The 14,030-nt window shown below is 42.5% G+C and overlaps 1 protein-coding gene across 3 annotated transcripts in view; it reads left to right on the top strand.

Annotated features, from left to right (window-relative positions):
- The window catches only part of SEPSECS (Sep (O-phosphoserine) tRNA:Sec (selenocysteine) tRNA synthase), a 35,715-nt gene that overhangs the window by 16,923 nt on the left and 4,762 nt on the right, over positions 1 to 14,030 (top strand). For all 3 annotated transcript variants that reach the window (XM_008274685.5, XM_089327021.1, XM_089327022.1), the window contains 2 exons: positions 11,670 to 11,763; positions 12,995 to 13,085. In XM_008274685.5, the coding sequence (XP_008272907.4) occupies positions 11,670 to 11,763; positions 12,995 to 13,085 (185 nt within the window). The remainder of the gene's footprint in view (positions 1 to 11,669; positions 11,764 to 12,994; positions 13,086 to 14,030) is intronic.

Genomic DNA, 14,030 nt, shown 5'->3' with positions numbered 1-14,030 from the left:
TTCTTGCTTTTATTGTTTTTTATTTTCTTTGAAACTCCTGCATCAGGGCTTCTTAAAAAAACTCATTTATCACTTAAAGATACAGGCTTTTGAAAAACAAATAGGCCAGTCGTCTTTTTAGTATTTAGAAGCCTAGAGAGGGGCTGGTGCTGTGGTGTGGTGGGTAAGGCCACCGCCTATACTGCTGGCATCCCGTATAGGCACCAGTTCAAATCCTAGCTGCTCCACGTCCAATCCAGCTCCCTGCTAATGAGCCTGGGAAAGCAGGGGAAGATGGCCCAAGTTGTTGGACTCTGCACCTGGCTCCTGGCTTCAGATTGGCCCAGCTCCAGCCATTGTGGCCATTTGGGGAGTGAACCAGTAGATGGAAGGTCTGTCTCTGTTCTGTATCTCTCTCTGTCTCTCTAACTCTGCCTTTCAAATAATAAATAATTAAAATTTAAAAAGCCTGAAGACTTCTTTGTATGTGAGTATCAGTCACAGGAGGAGGAGCCAGATCAGAAGTTGGCTACCTTCTGATTGGTTACGTTGGTTTTGAAAAGAAATGTGACATTTATCATTTATGCCTAAAAATCAGACTTTGTCTTCAATTCTAAAAACTGGCTTAATTCAGGACAGTTCCAAAATTATGACAGAGAAAGTGCTGGCAGGGCAGATCTGAGTTACAGGGTGTCATTCGTATCCTATTTGGGAGAGCTAAGGGCCCCAGGTAGATTTTTGTATCCGTAACTTTCTAGTTCTTAGTGGTAATTGTAGTCATTAGATTTATAGTGATACTTTACATGTTTTAGAATATTTTCTTACATATGCTCTCACAGATCCGTTAACAGCCTTTGACAAATATGTGACAGGAGTTTAAAAATTTTGTGTCGTGTTCTACACCTCCCCCAACTAACTCTGTCTGTGGGGCAAGCGGTTGTTTACTTTTTATTGTGACGATTTACACGATACAGGAAAAGATGCTTGGTGTCCTTAGTCACAAATTAAAACCACAGTGAGATACCACTTAGAAAGCTCCTGGAGTACAAAATGCTGCCTAAGATTTCAAGCGAGAGGACTCTGAGACCTTGCTGGCAGGAATGCTCAGTGGTGCAGCAACTTCGGAGAGACACTCAGGCAGTTTCTTACAAAGTAGAGCACGTACTTGTGTATAAACCAGCCATCCTGGTCCTGGCTGTGAACTCAAGAGACGTGACAGTTTACCTCTGTTAAAGCCTGCACATGCATGTTTATAGTGCTTCTGCTTGTAGCTGCCAAAACCTGAAAGTAACCCAGATACCCATCATCTGAACAAACTGCAGTACATCCAGACTCAGCAGTAAAGGGGGCTGACTCCTGACGGATGCGACAAAACACTGACTCTGAACAGCATCGTGCCAAGTGAAAGAAGCCAGACTCGGGAAGCTGCAGGTTGTATTCCAGAGAGGATGTGTGCTACTTGCTTGTGCAGAATCACTGGCACTGAGGAGGTGCCCCTCTGTCTCCAGGTGGTCCCAGCGAGTCTGAATCACATCCTTGCCTCCGCTTTCCCGGGGCTGGGTATATAATCCTGGCCAGCCTGCTTCTCAGGTGGGCGTGCGGAGCTGGAGTCCTTCCAGGAGATTTGACGAGTCCTTTAGGCCTCTTTCTTTTTTTTTTTTTTTTCATAGAAAGCTTTTATTTAATAAATTTCATAAGTACAGCTTTTGGATTATAGCAGTTCTTCCCCCCATACCCACCCTCCCACCCCCCAACCATCTCACCTCCTACTCCCTCTCCCATCTCATAGTACAACACATTAAGGACAGAGGTCCTACATGGGGAGCAAGTGTACAGTGACTCCCGTTGTTGATTTAACGATTGACACTCTTATTTATGATGTCAGCGATCACCCCAGGCTCTTGTCATGAGCTGCCAAGGCTATGGAAGCCTCTTGAGTCCACAAACTCTGACATTATTTAGACAGGGCCATAATCACAGTGGAAGTTCTCTCCCTTCAGAGAAAGGTACCTCCTTCTTTGATGGCCCCTTCTTTCCACTGGGATCTCGCTCACAGGAATCTTTCGTTTAGGTCATTTTTTGCCACAGTGTCTTGGCTTTCCATTAGGTCTCTAACTTTGCAGATAACAAGTTATAAGGATGAAATCTTGGGATTTATGGTATAATTTTTGTAAAGATGTATTTTATTTATTGGAAAGGCAGAGTTAGAAAAGGAGAGACAGAGGTCTTCCATGCCCTGGCTCACTCCCCAGAAGGTCCCAATGATTGGGGCTGAGTCAGTCTGAAGCCAGGAGCCAGGATCTTTATCTGAGTCTCCATGTGGGTGCAGAGGCCCAAGCATTTGGGCCATCCTCTACTGCTTTCCCAGGTGTACTAGCAGGGAGCTGGGTCAGAAGTGGAGCAGCTAGGACTCGAACTGGCATCCATTTGTAGGATACTGGCACTGCAGAAGGTGGCTTACCCCACTGTGCCACAACATGGGCCCCTGTGGTGTAATCTTATGGCCGTATTTCTTGCTAGACACGAAGAAGCTTCTGGAGACTAGGGAATTCAGGAGGGAAAAGAACTGAGTCATTTGAGACTTTGGATCCAGCATGCTGGTTTGCAGAATGGGCAACTAGATGAACCAATAAATTTTCTCTGTTTTAAACTAGATTTCTAATACTGATAACTTTTAAAATGTTTATATTCATCCACTTGAAAGAGCCACAAAGAGAGAGAGCAAGAGCAAGAGATAGAGATCTTCCATCCGCTGGTTTACTCCCCAGATGTCCTCAATAGCTGGAGCTGGGCCATTTTTCCATAAACTTTTGGAAGTATCTGCATGCAGTGTTATAGCATTTTAATAATTAAACATAAGTAGGTAGTATATTATGGCATTTGAGGTGGACTGTATAGGTATCCCAAATACAAAAGCTTGGTAGTATAACTTGTTAGTTGTCTGTATTTATCTCTGGTCTTTTTTTTTTTTTCTTTTTTTCTTTTTAAGATTGATTGATTTATTTGAAAAGCAGAGTTACAGAGAGGCAGAGAGAGAGAGGTCTTCCATCCACTGGTTCACTTCTCAGATGGCCACAATGGCTAAAGCTGTGCCAATCCGAAACCAGGGGCCAGAAGCTTCCTCTGGGTCTTCAACACACGTGCAGGGGCCCAAGGACTTGGGCCATCTTCCAGGGCTTTCCCAGGCCATAGCAGAGAGCTGGATCGGAAGTGGAGCAGCCGGGACTCAAACTGGTGCCCATATGGGATGCTGTTACTGCAGGCAGTGGCTTTACCTGCTATGCCACAGCACTGTCCCCTGTAATCTTTTTTCTTGGCTGCTTTTTATATTGATCACTCTGCAGATTTTACTGAAATTAATCTTTAATCTAAATAAAATAGAATATATTATAACTCTGGCAATGACATAGCATTTTTAATTTAGTCATTTAAAAAGTTTATTATGTACTTACAAACTTTTAAGATTTTTGTATGCTATTATTATAATGCCATTAGATACGCTGTTTAGTATTTCCTACTTTTGTTCTTGAACTGAAACTATAAATAATAAGAGTTAATGTTGTGAAATATTTGCTATAAAAACTAATGTAAGTCTTGGGTAATATTGAATTATTTAATTAGCAGGTTAAACTGAAAGTTTGAGTCGTGCTTGTAAAGTATTACCATTAGATGTCTGCAGTGATAGGTTACCTGCCAGACCAGACCCAGGACCTCACCACTCACCTCCTGTGCTTAGCGTCCATTGCTTGAAGGTAGTAGATACTTGTGAGAGGTTTGTTAAATGAGCTAGCTGGGTATTTGGGAACATCCAGGTGAAAAGTTGTATAGCTGTCCATTTTTTTACACAGAGTAAGTGTGGTCCTAGAAAATCAGAAAACAGATACCATTGATACTGATTTTGTCACTGAAAGCTTGGTCCCCGTTTCCCGTACCCACTCAGAGGACAAGGACAAGGTCTGAGGGTGAAGGAAGGAGAGTAATCTGTTGACGGGGGCATGGTGGCAGACTCAGGCCTGGGAACTGCTCCCTTCCTGGTGGGGGGGTTTGGGGATTGCTGAAGAGGCAGGAGGCAGGGGGAGCTGCAGCCACAGCGTCTGGTCAAGGGCCAGGCACCAAAGCTGGGACGTCCCTCCTCTGTTTCATGCTCTGAGTGTCTGAAAAAGAACTTGAGGTAAAGAACAAGGCAGTGTGCAACTTCGGATGTGGGCCCGAGGGAAGGCAGCAACCCATCCGTGGAGCCTCAACGTGATGCTTTGCGTAAGCTGCCTGTTCAGCATCGTCTGGTTGGTGGCCTTTAGGCAGCCTGGGGACTTCAGGCACGTGGTACTTTGTGCCCTGGATCTGGAATTCCCCTAAATGAAACCCCTCAAAACAGTGTTGGCCACCAAAGTGTTGTCTATTGGAAAAACAAATGACTTTATGAATCCAGTGATTAGAATCTTATAGGACTGACCGTACCACTCCCTCAGTTTGTTGAGTTAGGCATAGGGTGGGTAACTATGAGAATGGGGCCTGATGGTAACATCTGCACTCAAAGCACTATTCGTGGGGCCGGCGCTGTGGCTTGATGGGTAAAACCGCTGTCTGCAGTGCCAGCATCCCTTATGCGTGCTGGTTCGAGTCCTGACTGCTCCACTTCCGATCCAGCTCTCTGCTATGGCCTGGGAAAGCAGTAGAGGATGGCCCAAGTCCTTGGGACCCTCTACCTGTTTGGGAGACCCAGAGGAAGCTCCTGGCTCCTGGCTTCAGATCAGCACAGCTCTGGGCATTGCAGCCATTTGGGGAGTGAACGAGCGGATGGAAGACTTCTCTCTGTCTATGCCTCTCTGTAACTCTGCCTTTCAAATAAATCAATTGATCTTTTTTTCTTTAAAGCTCTATTTAGGGGCTCGTTTTCAATTTCTTTATGAGTTATATGTTCTTAGAGAAGGATTTCCCTATATAGATGTAGTTGAAAATTTTTGGAAAGGAAACGTGTTAAAATACTTGTATATAACAGGTGTTGTAGTTTTGGGAGTGGTGCTGTCTAGTAGAAGAACTTGTCTTACCTGAGGATTTTGGAATTGTTGATTTCGGGGATGCCATGTTTTGAGGAGTTTAAGAATTTCTGTGTGTTTTCAATTTTCTGTCGATTGACATTTAGTGTTTGACTTTAAAATTTGTAGCTGCTTCAGAGGTCCATACGTGTGTACGTTTTGCTTAGCATGGATGTAAACCCATCTGCTTTGGGAATGAGCTGCAGGAATACGTAGCTCAGCTAGTGAATGGGAGCAGCTCAGCTCTTCTTTTCATAGGTACGGTGGTCTTTATTATCCCTGGGTAAGCACTTCAGGGAGAAGTGTCGTATTCCAGTGCTGTTCATGAATTGGCTGACTCCTCATGTGTCAAGAAGTAATGGTATTTGTGACATTTTCGTTTCTTTTATTTATTTATTTGAAAGTCATAGTTACACAGGAGCAGGGGGGTGGGAGATTCCATCCGCTGGTTCACTCCCCAGTTGGCCACAGCGGCTGGTGCTGCGCCACTCTAAAGCCAGGACCCAGGAGCTTCTTCCGGGTCTCCCACACGGGTGCAGGGGCCTAAGGACTGGGCCATCTTCTACTGCTTTTCCAGGCCATAGCAGAGAACTGGATCGGAAGTGGACTCGAAACGCCACCCATATGGGATGCCGACACTGCAGGCCGGTGGCTTTACCTGCTTATGCTACAGCGCCGGCCCCGACATTTTCCTTTCATTTAGTTAGATAGAGTGGAACACCCAGAGACCGAAGCAAGAACAGTATAGTAGCAGGATTATAGACAGTGTGCTTTCTCCGTAGGAGTCCTGCTAGCTAATGTTTGGTTTTTTGGAGCCTTCCTGCTAGGTTCATTATTTTGCTAATGTTCAGAGGAAGTTTATGAACTAGGAATTATTCCCATTGTACAGTTGAAATCGAGGCCCAGAGAGGTTAAGTATTTGTCCAGCAACCACAAGTAGGTACAGACAGCTTTTGAAACCTAGGACTGTGTGAGCCTTCCTGCCTTCCACTGTCGTCCCACTACTGCCAGTCCTCATCCAGGCTTGAGGGAGTGAGCGCCTGCTCCCAGCAGCCTCGTGACCCTCCTTTCTATCCAGTGTTGGTATTTAAAACTCCACAGGCTTTCTAATGCATTAATTGGTTTTATGTATAGAATTTTAGAGCAGAGAACATATACATATATATATAGGAGTAATTTTCAAAATTTTAAAATGCTCATTTGAGAACTCGGGCATTGTAAGTGAATAAAAGTGTGCTGTTTAACAACTCCATTGAATAGGCAAGTCTTTCCGTTGAAAAATGCGGATGTCCTCTGTAAACCATAATTGCGTATATGTAGCATAAATATTGTTCTTTATTGGATTTGTTGCAGAAGTAAGGGCCTCTTTTGTTTAAATGGACTTGCTTTTGAACTGTGAAAATGTAATTGTGATAGTTTATTGGTTCAGCTCTGGAGAAGCTGAGGCAAAGCTATTTTGCTCCAGCCAGAGCTATTTATATACCGTCACCGAGAGCTCCTTTTTATATTATTGGTGTTACTGTGCACTAAAAAAAGGAGTGTTAAAAGAAAACTTGGGATTTAAGAAAAAATTCTGTGCCCTTATTCACCACAATGATATTTTTAGAGGTTATTTCATCTAGCTCTATCTCTTCAGAAAAGGCTTTATCTTTTTCACAGTGGAGGCAGACAAGACTCAGCTTGAAGCCTTTCCTTTCCCCAAACCTTCCTTTTTGAAGGGTGAAAGGCTCAGAGAGTGGAACTTTGTGTGTGAATTGGGCCTCTTGGCCCTTAGCCTCTGCCTGATCAACACCTTTGGTTCATTGAGGAGAGAAAAGACCATGAATTTACCAGAAGAGGCCTTTAGGAAGAGGGGTTAAAACATAAGAGGCCGTTTCTCTGAGATTCTATGCAAAGAGAAAGATCAGCGCTAGAAATTTCTCTTCACTTCTGTTTTGCTCCCAGAGAAGACCGTTCCTGTGCTTTGCTCGTTGGCGGAGTGCTTTGCTGATCGGGGCAGGCCAGTCATCATTTGTTGTTGCAAATACCTGCAGAACTGGTCAAGTGTAGAAGAGTGAAATGGCTGCTCCAGTGGCTGGAGTTTGTGAGCTGAAGCAGGGAGGATGAACTGAGTTCTAGAAGAATATCAGACACGACTTCAGGCAGTTGCGTGGCAGAGATGAGCTGCGACACAGCAGTGATTTGCGGCCTGAAAAGTGGTGAGGTTGATGCTCCGTGAAAGCATCAGCGTTCAGGCCGGCCACGGGCCCCTGCAGTTGAGTGCAGGCTTTCGCCCCGAGTGTGTGTGGACCCGTTCCGCTGGCCAGGGGTGGACTGCGCTGTAGTGCAGCCGTACTGTTTTCCTCACACTGGCACGTCTGTCTGTGCACTGTGTACCCACCCCGTGGTGTCACTCATCTACCCGTGTTATAATGGAAATGCTGGGCCACTTGTCAGGTTTCCCTGTTGATTTAGTCTCTGCCTTATGAGACGTCATAGTAATATGTGAAGTACCATTTTCATCTTATCCTACAGCATGAAACAGTATGCTCCAAAAAACACAATTACCTAAGACCTTTTTCTTTAAAATTTAGTGAAGTGTGCACATCTTTGGATTCTGGAGAGGAATAGGCTAGATGTTGGGTTTCATGACTGCAAATCAACTTGCACAAGGCCATACAAAAGATAATGCTTAATATAATTCAACTTCCTTCCCATTAACATCTTGAACTATGGTGTAAAGTTTTGTATTTTTATTTTAGAAATATAGCTGACATTAGCATTCAGGTATACAGTTCAGTTTATCTCTAGTGAAAAGTCTTCTAAAATTAAGTTAAATACAGCACAGAGGACATAGAAAATCAATAATATTTCATTTCTTTTAAGTAAGATCTTTCTATATACATTTGCTTGGGTTGCTTATAAATTTCTTTCTTTACAGAAGTATTTTGTAATAAATGTCAGTTACAGATTTAACTGTAGCAAAAAATAGTGCAGGTGCTGTAGTGCCTGTAATACATCAGGTGAAAAACTGCTTAGCCAAGTATTAGTGTAGGGTACTGGTGCAGTCTTCCAAAAGATAGTTTTAAAATATATTGATGTTAATAGGAGAGCATTTAAGACTTTATTGCATGGAATATTCGAGAATTTAGAGTATTGTGTTTTATGATACTTAAGGCCTCTTTGCTTATTGGTTTACCTATCATGACCCTTTACCCAGGGTAGAGATGTTATAAATATTTGCTGTTGAATGTGAATTTGATTCTAAAATAGTTTTCTTTAATTACTCCCATCCTAGTGACATATGAGATTTAGTTATCTTATTATCATATTTATGGTCTAAAGATTTCTAATATTAACTGTAGTTAAAACTGAATTCTGGTGGCTTTAACCATTGATTGATATAACTGGTTAAAACTGATTTATTAAAGTATTAGAAATTGAACATTGGGCAACTTTGCTTCTTTAATAGCCATGTATGCATCAGTAAGTTCAAAGCACCCTCTAGGGAAGCTACTAAGGAAACATTTCCTCTTTTTCAGAAATAGCTAACTTTACAAATTAAGTAGTCGTCAGAATCCTCTTACTCTACAAATGTGACCTCATTGGTGTTTAATATGGCTGCCTAACTAGACAGAATCATACTTTAAACGGTTCTTCACCACTGAAATATGTGAACTGAAGAAAGGTTTGCCTCACTGATAGATGCTAAGGACAAATGGAGGCCGGGGGTGAGTTTTATGGTGGTGGTGGTTCAGGAGTAAAAGACAGGAGTTCGAGAAGGGCAACTTAGATAGGCAGGGGCAAGGTCAGACTCTGATGAGTGATATGAATAAAAATCAGCACTTAACATACAATATTAACATACAATGAAAATATTTGATTGCTTATTTAAATTTCTTACCTAGTTACTCAGTAATTTTACCCTGTATTAATATTGGTATGGTACTAAAAGATTATCAATTGTTCCAATTATTGGAAAAACTGTTAGTTTATTGATTCCAATTGATTATCTTTTTGTTTCTCTTCTTAAGTAGTATCAGAATGATGATTTAAGAAACCAGGGAATTTAAAAAAAATTTTTTTTAAATTTATTTGAAAGAGTTACAGAGAGAGGTAAAGCCAGAGAGGAAGAGGTCTTCCATCTGCTGGTTCACTCCCCAAATGACCGCATCATCCAGAGCTGAGCTGATCCGAAGCCAGGAGCCTGCAGCTTCTCCCGGGTCTCCCATGCGGGTGCAGGGGCCCTAGCACTTGAGCCACCTTCTACTGCTTTCCCAGGCCCTGGCAGGGAGCTGGTTCAGAAGAGGAGCAGCCAGGACTGAAAGCATAGGGGATGCTGGTGCTGCAGACTGGAGCTTTCACCCCGCTGTGCCACAGCGCTGGCCCCACCAACGAATCTTTATAAGTCTAAGACAAGGTGACTGGGACAGTCCCCCCCACTCATTTCTGCAAATTACAATATTTGCTTTCTTGAGTGCTTCTTTACACTTTTTATAATGACAAAAGAGAAAGGCTTATCACTTGTAACAGTAATGTTTACTGATAGCTTCATTAGGTATGACAATGGTGGATGTTAATTTTTAGAATGTAAAGAGAACCAATTTAGTGATCTAAGATTTCATAGTTCCAACACGCTGAGAGTTAATCTTACAAAATATCCTGTATTTTAAGAATAATTATTGGTTTAAAACTTTTTTTGATCAGAATACAAAACATACATTGCCTTGACAAGAATAAAAATGTTTATAGGCTCATTGGTAAGGTAGAAACCTAGAAGGAATTTTCTTCTTAATGTTTATCCAACAAAAGGTGGAATTTGGGGCAGGCATTTTGCATAATGATTTTTTTAATTAATTAATTTATTTGAGAGGTAGAGCTGCAAACAGAGAGTGAGGTCTTCCATCCACTAGTTCACTCCCCAAATGGCCACAATGCCCGCACCAGGGCTAATCTGAAGCCAGGAGCCAGGAGCTTCTTCCTGGTGGGTGCAGGGGCCTAAGCACTTGGGCCATCCTCTTCTGCTTTCCCAGACCATCAGCAGGGAGCTGGTTTGGAAGTGGAGCAGCTGGGACAGGAACCAGCGCCCATATGGGATGCAGGCGCTGTAGGCGGATGCCTAACCTACCACACCACAGCACTGGCCCCTTTGCATCGCAACTAAACAGTCTGCTTGGAGCCCCTGAATCGCATAGAAGGAGCACCTGAGTTTGAATCCTGTGTCTACCTCTAGTTCTAGCTTTCCGCTAACGCAGATCCTGGGAGGCAGCGGGTGATAGCTCAAGTACTGGGAGACTTGGAGTGACTTCCAGGTGCCTGGCTCTGACTGGACCCAGAAGCTGTTGAAGCCATGTGGGGACTAAACCAGCAGATGGGAGATCTGTCTCTTTTACTCTCTGTCCATGTTTTTCTGCCTTTTAAATTAAACAAAACAAAACAAGAATTGGCCAAGTATGATGTAGACACGAAGAAGCTACTCAGGAACCCCATATGGAGTCAGAGGATCCATCGTTTCCTTATCTTTTGGAGCAAACAGAAGCAGCTGTTGTATGGCTTCCTAAGTAGCATGCGCACTGATGTCTGGCACATTTTTCTTGTTGGGGAAACAGTGGTGAAGAAGATAGAACTCCTGCCTGTGAGGAATTTTTCCCTCTTGGTAGGTAGTAGAAGGTATTTAAGTGAATAAATGAAATCAACTCAGATTGTGGTAAGTAAAATGCAGGAACCAGAATAGGGAGTGGTGTTGGAGGGGGATTGGGAGTTGGGAGTAGGCAGAACCAGAGAGCTGCTTTAATAGGAAGGCAACATGGAGTTCGTGGAGTATGACAGAAGGGTGGCTTGGGGAGAAATCTAGGAAGCGCAGGGAGAGCAGGCCAGAGGGTGAGAGGGAAGGGGGCTGAGGGGCTTCTGTGTACTGAGTGCGGCAGTGACTGGCACTGGGGTAGCAGTGGTGGCTGCCCCCATCACATGGGCCTGAGGGATGGAGAGTTTGGTGTCCAGTAGTTCCAGGCCAGAACCCTTGGGGAAAGCTGATCTTGTCGCTCCTTTTGAGGGAACAGACGTGGAGGGTTAGGAGAGTAGACAGAAATTGTGTGGGATCTGTCGCTGTGTCCGGGGAAGGGAGGTAGCTCTGGAGAGAGCTGGCCTGGAAGAGGAGCAACCGGGACAGAACCGGCGCCCCAACCGGGGCTAGAACCCGGTGTGCCGGCGCCGCAGGTGGAGGATTAGCCTAGTGAGCTGCAGTGCTGGGCTGTCCTTTTTTTTTTTTAAATTTTTTAAGGATTTTATTTATTTATTTGAGAGATAGAGTTACAGAGAGAGAGAGAGAGAGAGAGAGACAGAAAGGTCTTCCATCCTCTGGTTCACTCCCCAAATGGCCACAACAGCCAGAGCTGAGCCAATCTGGAGCCAGGAGCTTCTTCCCAGTCTCCTACATGGGTGTGGGGGCACAAGTACTTGGGCCATCCTCCACTGCTTTCCCAGGTCACAAGCAGAGAGCTGGATCAGAAGAGTAGCAGTTGGAACACGAACCAGAACCCTGGTGGGATGCTGTTGCCGCAGGCAGCGGCTTAATCTGTTGTGCCGCAGCGCCGGCCCTAGATTTTGTCTTGAATCTACCAGGTTACAGTGAGCATCTATTTGATTTGTTTTAAATGTGACATTTTGTTGTTGCAGGAAATGTTTTCCTATTTGTCCAGCCAACTAAAGAAATTGTCAGAAGCCTACAATGAGAGATTATTGCATACGCCTCATAATCCCATCTCTTTAGGTAATTAAAAAAAAAATCCATACTTCTGATCCATCCCTAGGAAGAAGCTGGTGTTCTTGCAAAAAGAGAGAACTCTTTCTGATTACAGTGGTATTTCTGAATTCATTTACAGTATTCATTTGGAAATTGAAAAAGTTTATTTAGCCTTTAAAAATGCTTTATTTCTAAGCTAAAATCTATATGCTGGAAGAATCAAAATAAGTATTAAATATTATAATGAATACTTGGAAAAGAATAATTTAAGTCTTGCTTCTAACCAGAATATCTCAGACACTAGTAAAAACTCTATATAAGTAATTGAAACTTTTCTGCAGTTAAAAAAACTCTGCTTACAGTGTTTTAAATGTTAGTATTACTTATTTTCCTTAGCCTCTGATATTAGAGAAATCTGTAATTGTGATAATTTCATTTGTTTGTAGAAGGACTATATATTTCTGTCATAATATAGGAACTGTTGACAATGGGAATTTTAACTTTTTATGAATTTAACTTTTAAGCTTCATAGTTACCTCTTTTAATTTGTGAGTACCTATAGTATAATATGTTTCACATTTTGCTTCTGGGGAGAAAGTAAGGAAGGTGAATCATTTGTAACTGAAGCACTTTTCAGTAATGAGCTTCTGTGGAAAACCATTTGGACACTGACATACAATAAAAATGACTCCAATCTTTTGCTGGTGTATAGGAGATAGTGGGTAGTTTGAATATCCGTTGTGCCACGTGCTGGCCTCTAGCCTTCTTTTCCTTTTCCACACATGCAGAATTCTTGGGAGACTGGATGAGATTATGTTTGTGAAGCGTCCAGCGTGCTGAGTCTGTGCTCAGTAAATGGTGCCTGAAGTGGTGGTGTGCTCTGAACAGTGATTCCATTTGCACATGCAGAAGTTGATCTTAGCCACTCTTCTGTGTGCACTGGAATACATCTCATGTTCTCATTTTACAAGTTCTTAATAGTTGGTTGAATTTTAGGAAGCAGCCATACTGATCACATGATTGGAAAACCTCACTCTCTGGAAGGGAAATTCTGTTTTGGATTCTGAGCATATTAATTTCTATAAAAAATGTGTGATTTGCAAACAGATCCCTGCTGTAATTTGTTGAGTGTATTAGGTGATATTTTGCCACTCAGCAATGCATAAAAAGTAATATTTAGCGTTGTCTTTTTTTTTTTTTTTTTACTGATTTTTGTACTGGTAAGCCCAGAGTTTATTGGGATGCTTTTTTTTTTCAGCTGTGACCCTGAAGACGCTAGATGAACACTGTGACAAAGCTGTCACTCAGCTTGGCTCGATGCTTTTTACCAGACAAGTATCTGGAGCCAGGTAAGTATGTTTAAGCAAGACTTGGGAGTATTTGGCTTTTCACAGTTACTTTAATACTTGGAGTCCCCCAAGGATTCATCGTGGGGGAAGAGTGATGAGATAGAGAATCTGTAAACTATTATTACGTGCTTAGCTGTGCTTCTGCTTGGAATAGTCACAGAAAGATAGGCATCTGTGTACAGAGACGAAGTTTCATTACTTCTCTGTACAGCTTTGTCTTTATTTCCTTTCTTAGATAATCTCTTTAGTGGTGGTGTCACATTCTGATATTAGAAATAAGTCATCTTCATTACTAAATGCAAGGGAAAATGATAAGGAAAAAGTGTTTCCTAAACTAAAATGTTGTGTGATTCTTGCCCAAGTACTGCCTTGGAAAAATGTGCTTTTTCTTCTTCTATATGCATGACATGAAAATGAACCTTATTTTTCATTTTATCTTGGAGGAAGTCAGAGGAAAATGACTTGCAAAGAAATATCTTGCTGTAATAATTCTCTCTACACGTGTCTGTTAAAGAACTTCATTCTGACTTCCAGAGGGCAGAGATTTCACATTCATGGGCAGCTGTTAAAATGGAAAAAGATTAGATTAATTCAGCTTGTACCTTGATGAACACTATCTGCACAGTCCAATTTTGACATTTCTAAAGTGGTTTTCTTGACCTTGTAGTACTGTTGCCACTGTTTACCTTGTTAGGTTGAAACGATTGGAAGCCTTCTTGTACCTAAGTAAGGTAGTGAAATCAAGCTTGGAAAGTGCACATGTCGTTGGTGGCTGGTCGTCACCCCGCTGTGAGCAGTTATATAACTTCTTCTGAACCTTCGCTTATTAAAACCTTCCATTTCATAGCATTGGTCAGGAGTTGGGATTTCAGTTTGTTCATCATTTGAGATGATTGACAGCAATGAAGCAAAGTGGTTCAACTTACACATTTTAGTATTCCATTA

This window comes from Oryctolagus cuniculus, chromosome 2, assembly GCF_051225735.1.
Source record: "Oryctolagus cuniculus isolate XC-2025 breed Fujian yellow rabbit chromosome 2, ASM5122573v1, whole genome shotgun sequence".
Lineage (NCBI taxonomy): Eukaryota > Metazoa > Chordata > Mammalia > Lagomorpha > Leporidae > Oryctolagus > Oryctolagus cuniculus.
The sequence above is the reverse complement of the archived record's forward strand: the minus strand, read 5'-3'. Positions and strand labels throughout refer to the sequence as shown.